The 16,896-nt window shown below is 40.6% G+C and overlaps 2 protein-coding genes across 2 annotated transcripts in view; one reads left to right on the top strand and one right to left on the bottom strand.

Moving 5' to 3' along the window:
* The window catches only part of MADD (MAP kinase activating death domain), a 156,920-nt gene extending 150,687 nt beyond the window's left edge, over positions 1 to 6,233 (top strand). Inside the window, exon 39 of the mRNA XM_089521601.1 lies at positions 5,964 to 6,233. The gene's annotated coding sequence lies outside the window, so the exon portion shown is untranslated. The remainder of the gene's footprint in view (positions 1 to 5,963) is intronic.
* The window catches only part of MYBPC3 (myosin binding protein C3), a 111,661-nt gene that overhangs the window by 8,292 nt on the left and 86,473 nt on the right, over positions 1 to 16,896 (bottom strand). The window contains exons 24-28 of the mRNA XM_089523128.1: positions 16,245 to 16,433; positions 12,064 to 12,198; positions 9,258 to 9,425; positions 5,655 to 5,743; positions 1,854 to 2,049 (exon numbers count right to left, since the gene is read on the bottom strand). Coding sequence (XP_089379254.1) covers positions 1,854 to 2,049; positions 5,655 to 5,743; positions 9,258 to 9,425; positions 12,064 to 12,198; positions 16,245 to 16,433 — 777 coding nt within the window. The remainder of the gene's footprint in view (positions 1 to 1,853; positions 2,050 to 5,654; positions 5,744 to 9,257; positions 9,426 to 12,063; positions 12,199 to 16,244; positions 16,434 to 16,896) is intronic.

Raw genomic sequence — 16,896 nt, forward strand, 5'->3', positions numbered from 1 at the left:
CCCGAATTTAACCCTTAAACCAGATTGAGGTAAACTATCTAAATGGCATAATGGAGATTGCCATTTCCACAAATAGCACTCTATTACTTATTCCCATTCTGGCCATGCACCGTCATTTGCAGATGAATGTGAACACTAATTGTTAGAACTGACATTCTAAGTGGGAGTGTTTTCAATGTGTGCTTTAGCCTGCCCCATCCCTGTCAGCTTCACATTTTTAAAAAATGCATTGGATACTAAGGTGTTCAGTCCAGCCTATTATCATCCTTCATTTATATGTGTATCCAAAAGAGGCAGCAGTTGTGTGTCTACTGGATGCATCCATTTATCCTTCTTTAACTGAACACCTGTCAGAGAAGGTCAACTGTCTAGCAGAGCCTTTAAATGATCAGCAAATAATTTGCTAATTGCCCCTGAGAATGTCAGGTTGGATTCTTAGACTTCAGAATCTGTGTCTGAGACAATGGAATAATTTCTTTCATATGTCCTTTTTTGCTAGAAACATTGAAATCTGGTTGCATTAAAATTTTGAATAACATCTGCAGCCAACACCAGAGTCTACCAAGCCTGGCTTAAGGATTCCAATTGATACTTTGACAGCTATAAGCCCCACAAGTGACTGGGCATTATAAATCCTCTCTGGGGATTAATGAATACATCTTTCATGTGCTTGCAAAGCTAGCATTTATTAGCACCAAGCTTGCAGCTTTCTCAGACTTTAATTAGTGGAAATTGCCTACAACTACAGGCTACATGTGGCTTTCGCTATAAATCCCAGTACCTGTTTTGACAGCAAAAGCATTTGCAGGGGTGCCTAGTTTCAACTGGAAATACAGAGCAAGGTCAACATGTTAGAATCCACTCCCCTGTGACTCCAGTCAAAATCGGGCCCCTGCCCCTGGGTTGCTTTTCATGATGGAAATGGACCCTGAGGGTTCCCATCATGCGACCTCCAGTGTCACAACATGTGTACTTTGACAAAACATCTGAGAAAACTCTTAATAATCTGCTCATATTGTTCAGGACTGTTATGAGAATGGGATAGTCTATAATATCAAGAACTGCTTATTGCTTATTCATTGACACAAATGAAATAGGCCTTTAAAAATTTCAGAAACCAGGTGGCTCTGGAAAACTTATTATAATCTGGACTGTTGAGGTGAGCTGCTTCAATTACCAATTGCTCCTTTCTGATGGAGACTGTTTAATTGGGTTGAAGTGGCTTTTATATGTTGGTATTAGTATTTTATTGCTGCCTAATTTGCCAGCTGCATCCCTTGAGTCCCTTGCTGCCCAAGAAGCTGACTGAAATGTGGGATGGAGTAGGAGGAGGTGTATCCAAACTAAGCAGGGTTTTACATTATCAGCATTTGTTTTCACTGATAGTTTAACAGTGTGTAGAAGACACCAGATCCTGTCTGATCTCAGAAGATAAACAGGGTCAGGCCTAATTAGGACTTGGAAAAGATACCACTAGGAAACACCATGTTCTACAGGCTATATCCAGAAGAAGGCAATTGCAAAACTCCTCTCCACCTAAATCTCTCCAAGAAGACCCTTTGATGGGGTCACCTATCATGGAAACCCACTGGGTGACCTTGGGCAAGTCACACTCTTTGAGCCTTAGAGGAAGGTAAAAGCATACCCCCTCTGAAAAAAATTTCCCAAGAAAACCCCTGTGATAATTTCACCTCAGGATCAGAAATGACTTGAAGGCACATCATAACAAAGTAGGCAGAAATTAATTACCAATCCTGCCCTGAACACACATAGTTATAGGCATGGTCTTTCCTTCTCCACAGTAAAGTGATAATGCATAAATGTAGAACACCTTCAACCCTGCAGTTTCTTACCCATGATCTGCATGATAATTGAGACTTTATCAGTCATGTTTTCTATCTGCACCTCAACTGCATAGGTTCCAGAATGGTGGCGCTCAGCCTTTCGGATAAATAGGATACTGTCTGTGTTGCTGTTTCGAATTGCCACCTCCTTGGAGTCTAGTGGCTGGCCGTCCTTTGTCCAGATAACTTTAGGTCTAGGTTTACCCTGTGGAATGAAAATAGAAGGACTTAAAATTAGAGACACATGTTGGGTTAATCATCTTATTCTACACAACAACAACAACAACCCTTGTCTCTTCTTCAGCTCTCCCTTTTTAACACCCTTCCAGCATAACATATTTGCCATTCTTCCATGCAGGAAACAGCATACCACATATTACCTTGTCTAGCCCGCATTTCACTAGCTTGTTTGCAAGAATGTCATGGAGAACCCTGTCAAAGGCCTTACTGAAATCAAGATATACTATATCCACAGCATTCCCTTCATCTACCAAGCTGGTAATTATTTATATATATATATATATATATATATATATATATATATATATATATAAAAAAAAATATTAGGTTTGTCTGGCACGACTTCTTTCTCTGAAACCCATGTTGACTTTTTGTGATTATGGAATTGCCATCTAGATGTTCACAGATTCTCAGTTTAATGATCTGCTCCAGAATCTTTCCTGGTATTGATGTCAGACTAACTGGACGATAATTGTTGGGATCCTCTTTTTTCCCCTTTTTGAAGATGGGGACAACGTTTGCCCTCCTCCAGTCTGCTGGCACTTCTCCTGTTCTCCAGGAGTTCTCAAAGATTATTGCCAATGGCTCCGATATTACACTTGCCAGCTCTTTTAATATTCTTGGATGTAGTTCATCTGGTCCTGGAGACATATTCATTTAGATTAACCAGGTATTCCTGTACTATCTCCTTAATTATTATGTGCTGAAATTCCCCTATTCTGTCCTCTGCTCCTTTATCCTCAAGTTGAGCACCTTTTGCCTTTTCTGAGAAGATTGAAGCAAAGAAAGTGTTGAGTAATTCTGCCTTTTCTCTGTTCTCTGTTAGCATTTTGTCATCTTCTCCATGCAGTGACCCTACCATTTCCCTTTTTCTTCCTTTTGCTGTGGATATATCCAAAAAAGCCCTTTTTATTGTTCTTAACCTCTCTAGCAAGCCTGAGTTCATTCTGGGTTTTAGCTTTTCTGACTTTACCCCTACACATACTCGCTATTTGTTTAAATTCCTCTTTGGTGATTTCCCCATTTTTCCATTTCTTATACATGTTCCATTTAAAAATTAGCTCGGTTGAAAGTTCCTTAGTCATCCATCCTGATTTCTTGAGACATCTCCCATTTTTCTTCCTCATTGGAACTGTTTGAAATTGTACCTTCAGTATCTCCCTTTTGAGAAACTTGTATCTGTCCTGAACTCCCTTCTCTTTTAGTATTCCTGACCATAGGATCACCCCCAGTATTTCTCTTAAGTTTACTGAAATCAACTCTCCTAAAGTCTAGAATGTGTGTCTGACTATGCCTTTCCACTGTATAACAAACTCCAGAAGTACATGATCACTCCCACCCAAGGATCCCACCACTTGCACTCCATTAACTAGGTCATCCCTGTTGGTTAGGATCAGATCCAAAATAGCTGACCCCCTTGTTGCCTCTTCCACCTTTTGGACAATGAAATTGTCCATTTCCCTATGCAGCTTAGCTGTTCTTTCATATGACAGTTAAAATTAAGGCACGAAGCTGTGAGATAAGATAACAATTGCTGTTTTGCTAGCTGTGAAATTTGCTGATATTGAATATCTATCTAAGGAAGATCAAAAAAGAGAGAGCCAGCACAGTGTAGTAGTTTGAGCGCAGGATGACAACTCTGGAAACCAGGGTTCGAATCTGTGCTTGGCCATGGAAACCCACTGTGATGTTGGGCAAGCCACACTCTCTCAGCCTCAGAGGACAGCAAAGGCAACCCCCCTCTTAATACATTTTCCCATGGAAACCCTGTGACAGGTTCACCTTAGGGTCTCCATAAGTTGGAAATGACTTGAAGGCCCACACAACAACAGCTAAGGGATCAACATCTGAAAGTGTCCCATGGCACTCAAAGGGTTCCATGGCACCAAGCTATCCAGCAAGTCAGCAACTGAGCAAGAGAAGGGACTGGGCTGTACGCCAACAGCAGCCTTGTCCCTATCACACCTCCCCTAACTATTCTGCTAAATGAAATTCTAGTTGCAGCTCTGAGTTTCAGTTGCAACCCTAAGATGAACAGGCATTAACTGTTAACTACAGCAACATGTGCAAAAGGAGCCCTTTAAAAATCTTGGCTGAAACCTTGCATCAGGAGATGTACGCATATCATGTAGCTATATCTCTGTAGTTACATCTCCTGATGCCCCAACTTCAAACACACCTTGTAAGCTATGCAGCCCATCCCCAACAAGGCCATTTCCATATTGCCAGAGAATGAGTTGATCAGCGGTCACTGCATTGTTGGAGCAGAATTCTGACCTCCACAATGACCAAAAAAGTGAGTTGCAATGGTGTAAATCTGACTTATGCTATCGTAATATGCCAACAGGATGCCTTACATCAATTCTATCTGCTGTAAGGTCATTACCACTGACTTGGGGAATGAATTAAAAATAATATTTACAGTAGTGAAGTAGTGTTGCTCCTTCATTATATCATAAGTACCATATAAAAATGGTATTCCCACAAGAAATTTCCAAATAGGAGTAACAACAACATTGCTTACTGGGGATGGGAAGAGAGGGCTTGCATTTTTCCATTGTCAAAATGCTGTCATTTGTGTGTTGTGAATACATAGGCCCAGTACAGACCACCACAAAGCGCTGGCCTGGGGCCAAAATTAGGCTCAGGAGAGCGGAGCGTCCACACGCTCCGCGCTCTCCCAGCACCATTTTGGTGCGCACACATTCACATGGCATGCGTGCCGATAATCTGCCTTGTGCGCCACATCAAAACGGCGTGGCACGCAAGAGATGTCACTGCACTGCTTCAGGGTGCTAATGGTGCCTTGGCAGCGGTGCAGAAAGGAGCTGCATTTCGTGGCTCCTTTTGGGAGTGGAACATTGCCACATTCATGCGGTTGCCGCGGCAACAATCTGGGGCAGAAAGGGGTAGTGCCTCGGCACTCCTTTCTGCCCATCTGTATCCCCCCATAGTTAGCCTCTGACGCATTTGCTGCTATGTGCCTTCGAGTCAACTCTGATTTATGGCAACATTAGATTAGAAAGTTCGTTTTTGGCAAGATTTATTTGGAAGATTTATTTGACATTACTTCGTCTTAGGTTGAGAGAGTGTGACTTGCCCAAGGTCAGCCAGTGGGTTTCTGATATCCAGGTTACTAGTCCAGTACTGAAACCATTACACCATGTTGGCTCCATACTCAAGCACTAGCTTTAGAAAAATAATTTAACTCCTGTAAAATAAATGCACAACCTTTGATTGTCTGAACAAGCCTTAAAATTGATTACTGGTTCTGAGATGCAATTAGTCTGAAATTTAAACAATTACAGAAACATCCAGCATCAAGTCTCTATAACCATGGGTATGCCTTTCAGTGTATATAGCCATGCATATTTGAAGTGTACAGTCACTGATTCATGCACTTGAATGGACACACAATTTTACATATGCCTGCAGCGTACAAAGCTGCCCTGCAGGTGAACAAGTATGCTCCCAGGAATTTCAGAAAACTGTGGAACACTCAGGCTGACTGAGAATAGCTGGAATGGAGAGAAGAGTTTGTAATATATTCAGACAGATGTAACTCCATACCTGGAAAGGAATTACAATGTTGATTGTATCACCCACTTTCTTCATTAGTGTTTGTCTGAGATCGCGTGGCAGCCAGATTTTAGGATGCTCTATGGATGAAAAATTGGTAGTAAATTATTAAATAAAAGTAACTTCAAACAACCAGGTATGCCCTATTTAGGGAAAAATGTGACAACATATTTATGAGAATATGTTTGGAACATTTAAGGCATAAGAAATTTGGCATGAAATCTGTTACCATTTTGCTAGGCACGTTCAGCAACTGAATGCAATTCTACCTTCTCAATTCAGTGTTCTCTATCTATATAGGAGCCTGTGGCTTCACAAAGGAAGGAGACATGCTCAATTTCAAGGAAATATCTTCTTTGAATTGCAAATGGACATTAAACTTCCTTGACATTGAAAATCTACCAGTGACCAATGGCCTGCAGACAGCCCTCCCTACCATCTGAACTAAGACAAAAAACAGAAAATGCAGGCCTATGACTAACATCTTCAATTTCTTTCTCCTGTTTACCTGATGAAGAGGCCAGTGTGACTTCGAAAGCCTGCAACATGTAATTGTGCATTTTGGTTGGCCCAATAAAGGTATCATTGTTTGGATGTTATTGGATTATCAATTTAGTGTAATTATTGAAATATTTAGTACTTGAAGAATATGAGTCACACTGGAGACAGAAACAGAATGAGATGGAGGGGCAAGGTGAGACTCAGACTGGAGATCTGGAAAAGATTGGCATGGAATATTCAAGTGTTCAAGTGGTTTAAGCTATGAACTTTTACCTATGTAGATTTGTAAGTAAGTGCAAATATTACAGAAGGCTGGTGCAGCACTCCACTCCTGGAGTTCTCACCACTTGAATATTGTGTGATAATATTGCTCTGGGTCATCCTGCTATTAGTGGAACCCTGTCCAAAGTGTATTTGATAACTCCAGACTGGGATGGATGAGGATTTAGCAGTTATATCAGTTGTACCATCTCTTTGGGCTCTGGCCAACTGAATTAGACCGCTTGGACTTTTTGGACTGTAGACAAGGTGATGATTAATGACATAGATGATGGCTGTCCAGACGGCAGCAATCTTGGCCTCCCTACCCTAGACAATGTGCACCAAGCAAGAAAAGTGAAACCTCAGAAATAAAAACACAGATTCTTCGGGATATAGGAGAATTATTTTGAATAAGAAAATCCAAATAAATGAAAGAACTATGCAGAGTTAAAAATCAAGCTTGTGGATGCTAGATTACTGTACTTCACAACCAAAGTTCTGCTAGTTAATGGCAAGCCATACAATACATATACCTTTCCACTCTTTTATAGAATTATAACAAAGTGATGTGGGAGGTTTTGACATCTGGACCTGAGGGGTCCTTGGTCAAGATGGAGGCCCTGCCCTTCACACCATGATTAAATCAGGTAGGAAAGGCAAAACAGCTTAACTTCTGGTTGCATATTGATTGGAAGATACTGGGAATTGTAGTCCAGTCAATAACTTTTCCAAGCTCTGGAAGAAATTGTCAGTCTGAGGGGAAGAAAATAATGGATTCTATCTAAGTGTATTTTTGTCCCAACTATCTGATTGGCTGTACTATCCTTTGGATGATCACAGGGTTAAATAATTGGAATTCCTTCATTATTATTATTATTATTATTATTATTATTAAACTTTATTTCTAAAGCGCTGTAATTATACACAGCGCTGTGTAAAACCACAGTAAAACCACATCACTAACATTCCTAGGTGTGTCTTTGCCTTTGCCTACATTGTCTGAATTCAAAAGGAGAAGGGTTCTCCTAGCTCATCCTGGAAATCTGGAAAAGAGGAAGGGCCGGCAATGAAACCATCCAAGCTAAACTTTTAACTAGTTGTTTCTTATTACTAAAAAGCCTCCCGAGACACAGAGAGATGTTATGCTTTACAATAATGCAGGAACTGAAGGTACACTTGGAAGAGGAAGAATGACATGTGGGAAGAAGAGCTTTGGGTCACACCCAATACATTGGACTTTATCACATGCAACTTTTAAACTGCCATAAAAGTTGGATAATAATGCCTTAGGCGATACCTATTACAGTGTGCCCACGTCATATGCGGGCGCGCTTTACGCGGCTTTCAGCATATGCTGAAAGCTGTGCGGGGAGAAGGGGTGGTGCGTCCCATAGGGATTAATGGGATGCGTGCCTATGGCACGCACGTGCCACCACTTGCACAAGACCTGTTCATTTAAATGGGGCTCAAGCATAAGTGATATTTGCTTTACGTGGGGGTGTCCGGAATGGATCCCCCGCGTAAAACAAGGGTGCATTGTACATGATGCTGTCTCCCTCTTGTTGCTGCCATGTCCTCCAATTGTGGTTAGCCCATACCTTGCCATTGATGGGGAAACCCCATCAATAGGCTTCTAATCATGCTAGTCCACAAGTGCAGTAAATTATACTGTAATAGTTCTGGGACAGTCAGTGTCTCTTCCTCTCCCCTGTTTCCCAACCCCTTTGCTATTCCAGAACAGCTGTTTTTTAAAAAACCAAAAAACCCAACAGGGTTTAAGACACTGAATGTAAAACCACAGAGTTAACACAACTCTGGAACTGCATTAACACACACACAAAAGGCATGCAGGGTAGGGCATTGGCAGGGAGGTGGGGTTAAGGAGAAGGGCGGAAGAGAGTACAAGAGGTCATGCTAATGAAGGAACGTGTGGTAGGGAGTGCTCCCAAACCAGTATGTTTGCACTTCCCTTCATTAACTTGATCACGGCAAGAACACATGTGTCCATTATATGTTTAAAGCTTTCCTCTACAACAAAAAGTGTTACTGATTGCCTTTCTGTTATAAAATTGAAAAAATCTGATAAACACACTTGATTCTGTTGTAGAAACTGTGGACACCAGTGCCCAACCTGTCAACAGTATTCATCCATTATTTCCATAATCATGAACTAAATGTGTTCATATCTATTCTATTGTATAACGTTAAGGTATTTAGATATTCAGGCAATTAATTAGCCACAGCAACTATGAACACACTGACAGTGTGAACTAGTTGCAATCTGCAGCAATGGAAGGACTATCCTTAGGGAGAGGCGAGTAAGAAATAAATATCATCATCATCATCATCATCATCATCATCATCATCATCATCTGTGTAGTTCAATGAGAAGGAATATGCCCTGTCTTTTCTAATGGAGGTTGAGTATTCCTTATTCAAAATGCTTGGGACCAGAAATATTTCAGATCTTTTTTTCGAATTTTGGAATATTTGCATATTATCTTGGAGATGGGATCCAAGTCTAAACATGAAATTAATGTATGTTTCCTATACACTTATACATGTAGCCCCAAGGTAATTTTATACACAATATTTTTAATACTTTTGTAAATGAAACAAAATTTGTGTACATTCAACCATCAGAAAACAAAGGTGTCACTATCTCAGCCACCCATGTGGACAATTTTGGAGTATTCTGACTTTTGGATTTCCAGATAAGGGACACTCAACCTGTAATTTAGTGTTACCCCCAGATTCTCCAGCCAATTCTTCATTGATTATATCAACAGAAAGGGCCTCAGAGATCAATTCTGGCTTGCAATAGATACTCACGCAGGATCTCTCGAATAGTAATTGGCTCTTTGGTAATTGCTGGTTCACTGATACCTGCTAGATTTATAGCAGTGACACGAAAATAAAGTTTGTCTCCTGTGACCAAATCTTTAATAAGGACAGAGGTACGCTCAATCGGGCCGTGAAGAGCTGGAATCCATTCTGTGGCTGTAAATACAAAATCTCCTGCTAGGTAATTCTTTTCAAGCAGAACTTTATAGAACTGTATCTAATGGTGCATTTTTAAGTATTTTACTGAGTGGGGCCCATACCCTAGTAAGTGTGCTTAAGAATACAGTCTAAAAGTGACATAAATGTAAAAAAAAGATTCAGCAGTTCATTTAAATTGGGATAGAGGCGGAGTGGAGAGAACATGAGCACAAGCTTTTTGAAAACGGATCTACTGCAAAGTGGAGATTTGGAAGGGGACAGATACCTCTTAACATTCTTGAACTCAGATAAGATGACCCATGTTACAAATGTGTGTCTGTCACCCTAATGGAAGTGCATCAGTGCACACTCATCTCCCTGTTAAAAATCTAGAAGTGGTGAAGGAGAAGACTGAGGCTAAGAGACAGTGGTTTGCCCAAGACCATCCTGAGAGAGCATGGATAAACTGAGATTTGCAGGAGGAATTTCCAGCTCATAGCTCATGTATGCTGGTTCTGTCAAAATTAATTATGCTTCACCCAAAATTTAGGCTCCATCTTTGCTTTAAATTAAAAAAAATAATGTTTCTCTGTGCTTCTGCTTCATGCCAAAGAATCCCAATTTATTTTGCCCAGAGTAATGGACAGCGTAACTTCAAGATCTATGAGTTACAGCCAGTGGGTTTTTTGTTTGTTTGTTTGTTTTTGTGTAGCAACCCAGATTGCCCATTTGCCTCCTTATTCCAGTGCCCTAGTAGAGAGTCATTTAGTATGCATTTTCTGTTGGGGGACTGAGGGCCCATTCACATTACAAAAAACATCGGTTCTGAAACCGATTCAATCACGTGAAGTTCCTACTCACCCCGAATCTCACACAAGCGAATCCGGGGCTTGCACACCCGTTCCGTGTTAAATGGCCCCTAGCGTGGGTCTTTTGAAATCGGCGCAAATGCCGTTTCTTTTTAAAAACCCCGGGTCCTGGGAATGAGAACTTTGGCCTCGATCACGATCGAGGCAAATTGAGGGAGGGATTTAGGTCAGAGGGTGGGCAAAAGGCAAGGCATTTCCTCCCCTCATCGGAGGGGAGGGAGAGGAGGAAAGAGCCCTGGGAAGAAGGGAGCAAGGGAAGGCATTCTTTAGGAGCCTCTTTTCCCTGCATCCCCTGCCCAAAGCCCTCTTTTCCCTGCATCCTCTGCCCAAAGCCCTCTGTCACTGGGCATTCCTTCCCTTGCAGGAGGAAAAAATTCAGGTCACTAACGGAGCTCACGTCAGGCAACCCCCCCCCCTTTTCAAATTCAAACCATTTTTTTTTGAGCAACTATGCGCATTGTTTATATTCCAGAGGCAGATGGAGCCAGGCTTGCAGTTTATATCTTTGGATTTCCTTGCTTTCTGCAGAGGCGGAAGCTACAAATGTTGCAAACAATCAATGTTACATTTTTAACAATTTTTTTGAGCGAACATGCGCATGGTTTATATTCCAGAGGCAGATGGAGCTAGGCTTGCACTTGGATATCCTTGGATCTCCTTGCTTTCTGCAGAGGGAGAAGCTACAAATGTTGCAAACAATCAATGTTACATTTTTAACAATTTTTTTTTGAGCAACTATGCGAATGATTTGTCTTCTTGAGCAGATACAGCAAGGGAAGCAAAGGTAAAGCTAATGTTGCTTTTAAAAGCATTAAAAAAATGCATGGCAATCCCATCCTTTGCCTGGGACAGGGGCAGATCTGACCCAAAAGCCCACAGGTTTATAAAAAGAGAGAGAGAGAGAGAGAGAGAGAGAGAGAGAGAGGCATCTCTCTCCCTGCTTCAGCCGCTGAAACCCCTGTGCCTGGCTCTTTAAAAAGGGAGGACACTTCCCCCGATGCCCTGCAAACGTCACCATGACGATAGCTTGATTGGCAGCAGCCACCTCCAGAATGCATTCGATTTCTGTCAAAATGCATTCGATTTCAAATTTGTAGTGGGCACTTGCTAACGGAGCGATTCGGGGGAGGGGCATCCGGATCAGCCCAGTTCCTTCCAGGTCTTTTAGACCAGTATGAATGGGGCCTGAGTTAACTGCAGACCTCATGGCTACAACATCTGAGCTTAATTTTGGACTTTCTTTCCTCAGCCCTAATTTTTGTATCAGTTAGCCTGACAAACTTATAGTTCTCAAAAGCTTGTCCCCTTTTTGGCACTTTGCTTGGTCCTAATAAAACAGGGGTGGGTAACTGCGGCCTTTCATGTACTGTATTTTTGAATTGTACATCCCATAATCTCTCACCATTGGCTAATCTACCCAAGGAATTGTAAACCGAAATTATCTGCTGTGTTATCCACCCTTGTTATAACAGTGGATTTGGCTTACCCACCAAAAAAGAATTGTTTAATAAAAGCATTGATCGGGGTAGCTTTTGGCTCACACCAAAAAGAGCATCTCAGGGGCTTGAGTTTGCCAGGAAGCCAAACACCACACTGATCCTCAATCCCAGATATTTGAAGGCAGACATAACATTGCTTTTAGGAATGTGCCAATGCCACTTTGCAACTCTTGTGTCTACTCAAAGACTACTGCCTTCTTCAGTGAAGGCAGCTAGCTTATTAATAGAGGACAGTGTCATTAGCTCAATGGAATTACAGTTCATAATACATAGGGATAGTTTACTCACATCCTTCCTTGCAATACTCAACATTGTAACCATCCAGTCCTCCTGCTCCAATACGTTCAGGGGGTCTCCATTTCAAGGTAACCGAAGTGTCAGAAATGTCTTCTATTGTAAAGTGTGTTGGTTCACTTGGAGGAGCTAAACACAATGTAACACCCAGCAGATTTGAGTTATTTGTTTAATCCTTATAGTGTAATAAACATTTTATTAAAAATTAGCAATGAAGTTTACATATATATATATATATATATATATATATATATATATATATATATTTGCAAAATGTAATTTAAAACTATGGAGCCAGCAATGTAGTGTAAACTATTGCAAAAGCCTGTTCTCCATATCAGACTACAACTAGTCAGGTGTTAACAGAAACCATGATGTGAATTTTAGATTTTTAAGGATGTTTCTCAAAACCTGGACTATGACAAATATGGTTTTATGCTTTCATTAAATATCACCTTCGGCTGATACGCCAACTGCATCCCTACCTGGACCAAAAGGACCTTGAAGCAGTGGTACTTGCACTGGTAATTTCTCGTTTAGATTTCTGTAATGCACTCTACTTGGGGCTACCCTTGTACCAAGTTTGGAAGCTTCAATTAGTTCAAAATGTGGCAACCAGATTGGTCACCGGGACACCTAGGTTTGACCATATAACACCAGTATTGAAATCTCTTCACTGGCTGCCAATTAGCTTCCAGGCACAGTACAAAGTGTTATTTATTACCTTTAAAGCCCTTCATGGCTTGGGCTTGAGTTACTTGAGGGAACACCTCTCCCTACATAATCTGCCCTGCACTCTTAGAACATCTAGGAAGTTTTTATTAAAACATCATAATACCAGGTTAATGATATAGTGCGTTCATTGCCGCAGTCCCAAAATTATGGAATGGCTTACCAGAAGAGATCTGTCTTATCACTACCTTAGAGGCCTTTAAGAAGCCACTCAAGGCGGATCTCTTTCGGCAGGCTTATCCACCGGACTCCATATGAAAGGTTATGATGATTGCCCCACTCTTGACTATGACTGTTGGCTAATTGTTGAATTGTTATTTTAGCGAACTAATAGGAATGTTGGTGAATTCAGTATAAGTATTTTATTGATTGTATTTTTTAATGATGTAATCCCACCTTGATCCGTTGGAGAGCTGGGAAATATAAATAAACATTATTATTGTTGTTGTTGTTGTTGTTGTTAATATTAATATTATTATTATTAATCCAAATTGGGATCCCACAGAGGATATTAAGGACAAGAAGGTTTACACTGGGAGAAACAATCCATCTGTAAGGGAAGCTCCTATAGGGCTTGTTGCATTAATAGCAGCACCTGGAAGTGGGATTAGATCTTGATAGGAAGACACATTGGAAGTTTGATTCTGGAAGCTATGCTCGGCTTGGTTTAATTAATAGTTGTATGGGAGATCACTAGGTAATACCAAAGACCTCAAAATAGGGATGAAAAAGAATACTACCTAAAATATGCAAGAACTGAGTTAACAATACTGGGCTAGGTGGTCCAAAGGTTAGACTCAGTATAAGACAGTTTCCTATGGCCCTTATCATTCTACACTAGTTGCACCTTTTAAACAAACATGCAGAATGTAGATTGCAGTTGTCAGTCTTCACAGTCATGACCAGCTATGGTGCCAGTTAAACAGACGATATGGCATTTTCTGTTCTTTCATGTCATATAATAAGAGGAAATGGTACTAGCACACATGCTTATATATTGTCTGCAATAAATTCTGGTGACACAAAAATTAACAGCTAAGGGCAGAACAGGAAAGAACACCACACATGTATCTGGAAGGCTAGGGATACCATTTGATGAATTCATGTGAGACATAAGACCAATTATAAGACAGGCAAAATAATATGCATACATTTGCTTTTCTAATTATATAAGATTGTTCTCTATCCTTTTGCAAAATGTCTTACTTCCCTCCCTCCCTCCCTCCCTCCCTCCCTCCCTCCCTCCCAGAAAATATCCTTCTTGTTTTACAATTATACTAGAATAGGTACTAGAATGTATTCTAATTATAATTTATTTACATCATACTTCTGAGCTTCATGCTAGAAAAAATCCCCAATAAACAGTGTATAGATCACTTCTATAATCCATGCAACAATAACAACAAAAAAGTATCATTTTTTGTGGACCACTGTCTAGGATCAGTTGGGGAACCTGGAGTGTGGAAATATGTGTGTGTGGACTGTAGAGGAAGAAAAGAAATAATAATCTGGGTGATTTTTATGTTTGTTTGTAATGTGTGGCTATGGATGACATAATAAGACAAGGAAATGTCAGAGCTCTGACTTTTCATGCTCAAAGCATGTGAACTTTGTTCCATAATTCATTAAATCATTCTCCATCATTTATTAGATTATATGTCTCCCAGTAAATGCACAATTTTTCTGTCATTACCTCTAGTATGCTGGGGTAGAAAGAAACCAGGCTAGCATAAGCACACCTGTTCAGATAAGCAAGCCATGGGGCAAAGCTGAAAGAAGCATGCTGCCTGTAAGTAGTAAGCTAGGAATGCCACAGTTCCTTGCCTTATTATGCCATCTGACGAAGAAATATTATTGGGATAGTTTGTATGCATCAACAATATCTACTGGCTTCTTTGATGCATACAAACTATCTCAATAATATCATTTTACTCACTATAGAAATCACAAATAATTTGGGAGGTGGTAATTTTGCGAAAATGCAGGGTGATCTCCAGGTTCTCAAGTGAAAAAGCATTAGTACCTGTGAAGCTAAACCAGAACTGCCATGATTACTACTGTTCTTTAAGGTTTTCCCTTCCTGAAAGACATTTGGAACTTGACCTTTAAATTCTGTTATGCAAAACCAACTTGTCGTACTGAGCAAACATTTTACCTAACAAACTAAACAGCTTCCTTTGTATGAATTGACAAATATTCAGTAACTGCCATTTAGACGGATGCCATTTAAAGTGCATGGAACAGTTTAAAAAACATTAAGTGAAGTAGTGTTTTGTCATGCCATATGTGTACTTATTATAAGACAAGCAATGCTTTGATATTTACACTTATAGTTTATATTATTTTAAACATTTCAGCTATGCAGAATGTTCTGTACTGCCTAACACCACCATTTAACAAAAAAGATTACAGCAGATGAAGAATCTCATGTTAGCATCCTCCCTGATGATATTGCAACAAATAAATTTTACTCACTTGCTTTCCTATAACTGCATTTAATTTAAGCCAAACATTAATTTAAAAACCAAGTGAAATCACACACCAGAGGAGTAAAGGTGTGAGAACATTACCACACAAGGCATGTTACAAACCCAACACCTCCTTCTCCAAAGCTGTCAGGTTGGAGCATTACTTCTAAACAAGTAAATTTCTTATTCCATGAAAACCTTGGACCTTTTAGCTCAGTTGTTTCCTGCAGGGATTCTTGTATTTCTTCTGTCTCCACAACCTGATTGTCAAGTGGTGGTTGAAGATCAGAGTTAATCTTCTCTTCTTGAAATGTGTTTTCCTCCGCTGGTCCATCAGTGGGGACTTGTAATTTTTCACTGTCACCCTCGGAAAGCTCTTCCACTTGCTTATGATCTTCTGTGAGCTGAACCACTACTTTAGTCATTTCTGTTACTGCTCTAGCTCAGGTGCTCAGGTGGTTCTTTCGCAACAAGACTCACACAGTTTGCCCTTAGTTGAGAGACTGATAGAAACACGGCAGGGTGAGGGCCACTGCGATTATTTATAGAAAATAATTCCATGGATATTTTCTTAACAAGCTATCCTTGCAGCTCCATGGGGGTGGGCAGATTAATGGAGCACTGGGTGGTATACTATGATATGTGCACCCATAATGGAACAGGGGAAGCTGAGAGGCAATGGGAGGTCGCTGTCAATTAGTTCCCCTCTCTCATCCAGACCCAGCTTGTTTCTCACACTTCTAATTTTAACAGTTAGAAATTCATCAGCAATTTTATGAAATTGGAACCACCCTGCTCCCATTTGCAAGGAGGTGCGTGTAAGAAAAAGGGTTAGAAGTTTTAAAACAGAATAAGCAGTCTGCTTATTCTTAAATATTGGGACTTTTAGGTGGAGAAAGAAAACAGACCCGTGTTTGTATGTCTCTCTTTTCCTCCTTTTGGAGATTTTAGAAGTAACGCACTGTTGACACTCACCAATTGGCATGAAGGGCTGTGAAGCAGGACTGGGCCGGGACATACCCACAGAATTCACAGCATAAATCCGCATTTCATAAACAACTCCTTCAATCATTCTCTTTGCTTCATAGGTCAGGTCCTTCAGGAGATCAAAGTTCAGCCTCATCCACCTGTAGCTTTTCTTCTTCTTCCTTTCTAAGATGTACCCTGCAAATGGAAAAGAGCAGAATTGGAATGGAGGGCCAGTTGCTGCAGAGCCTGATCTACAAAAGATACAAGTGCAAAGCAATTTTGTATTTACACTCTCCTAGACCAGTTTTTAAAAAAAATAAAAATGCCACACGTGTATTTCAGAGCTTTCACCATTCAGTTGCTGTGTCCCTGGATTAAGGCGAACAGCTGATAAAAGAATAATTAACTGATCAACCATCTGTATTTCAGCTAACTAAACAAGTTAAATTAGTTGAAATTATCAAAGCCATTAAAGGAGTGTCAAACTGGAGGGAGAGTGAGGCCTGCCAGCTCCATCAGGCCTGGCCTGAACTAAGAAGAAGAGCCCTCCCTCCAGTTCATCTGCCTTGGTCCAGGCCTCAGAGGGAGAGAAGAACTGCTGGACCTGATCCCCTTCCCCACCATCATTCCCTTCTCCTTTTGTGTCACGTCTTTTTAG

This window comes from Sceloporus occidentalis, unplaced genomic scaffold (genome assembly GCF_023333645.1).
Source record: "Sceloporus occidentalis isolate IW3139 unplaced genomic scaffold, rSceOcc1.0.p SCAF_4, whole genome shotgun sequence".
Lineage (NCBI taxonomy): Eukaryota > Metazoa > Chordata > Lepidosauria > Squamata > Phrynosomatidae > Sceloporus > Sceloporus occidentalis.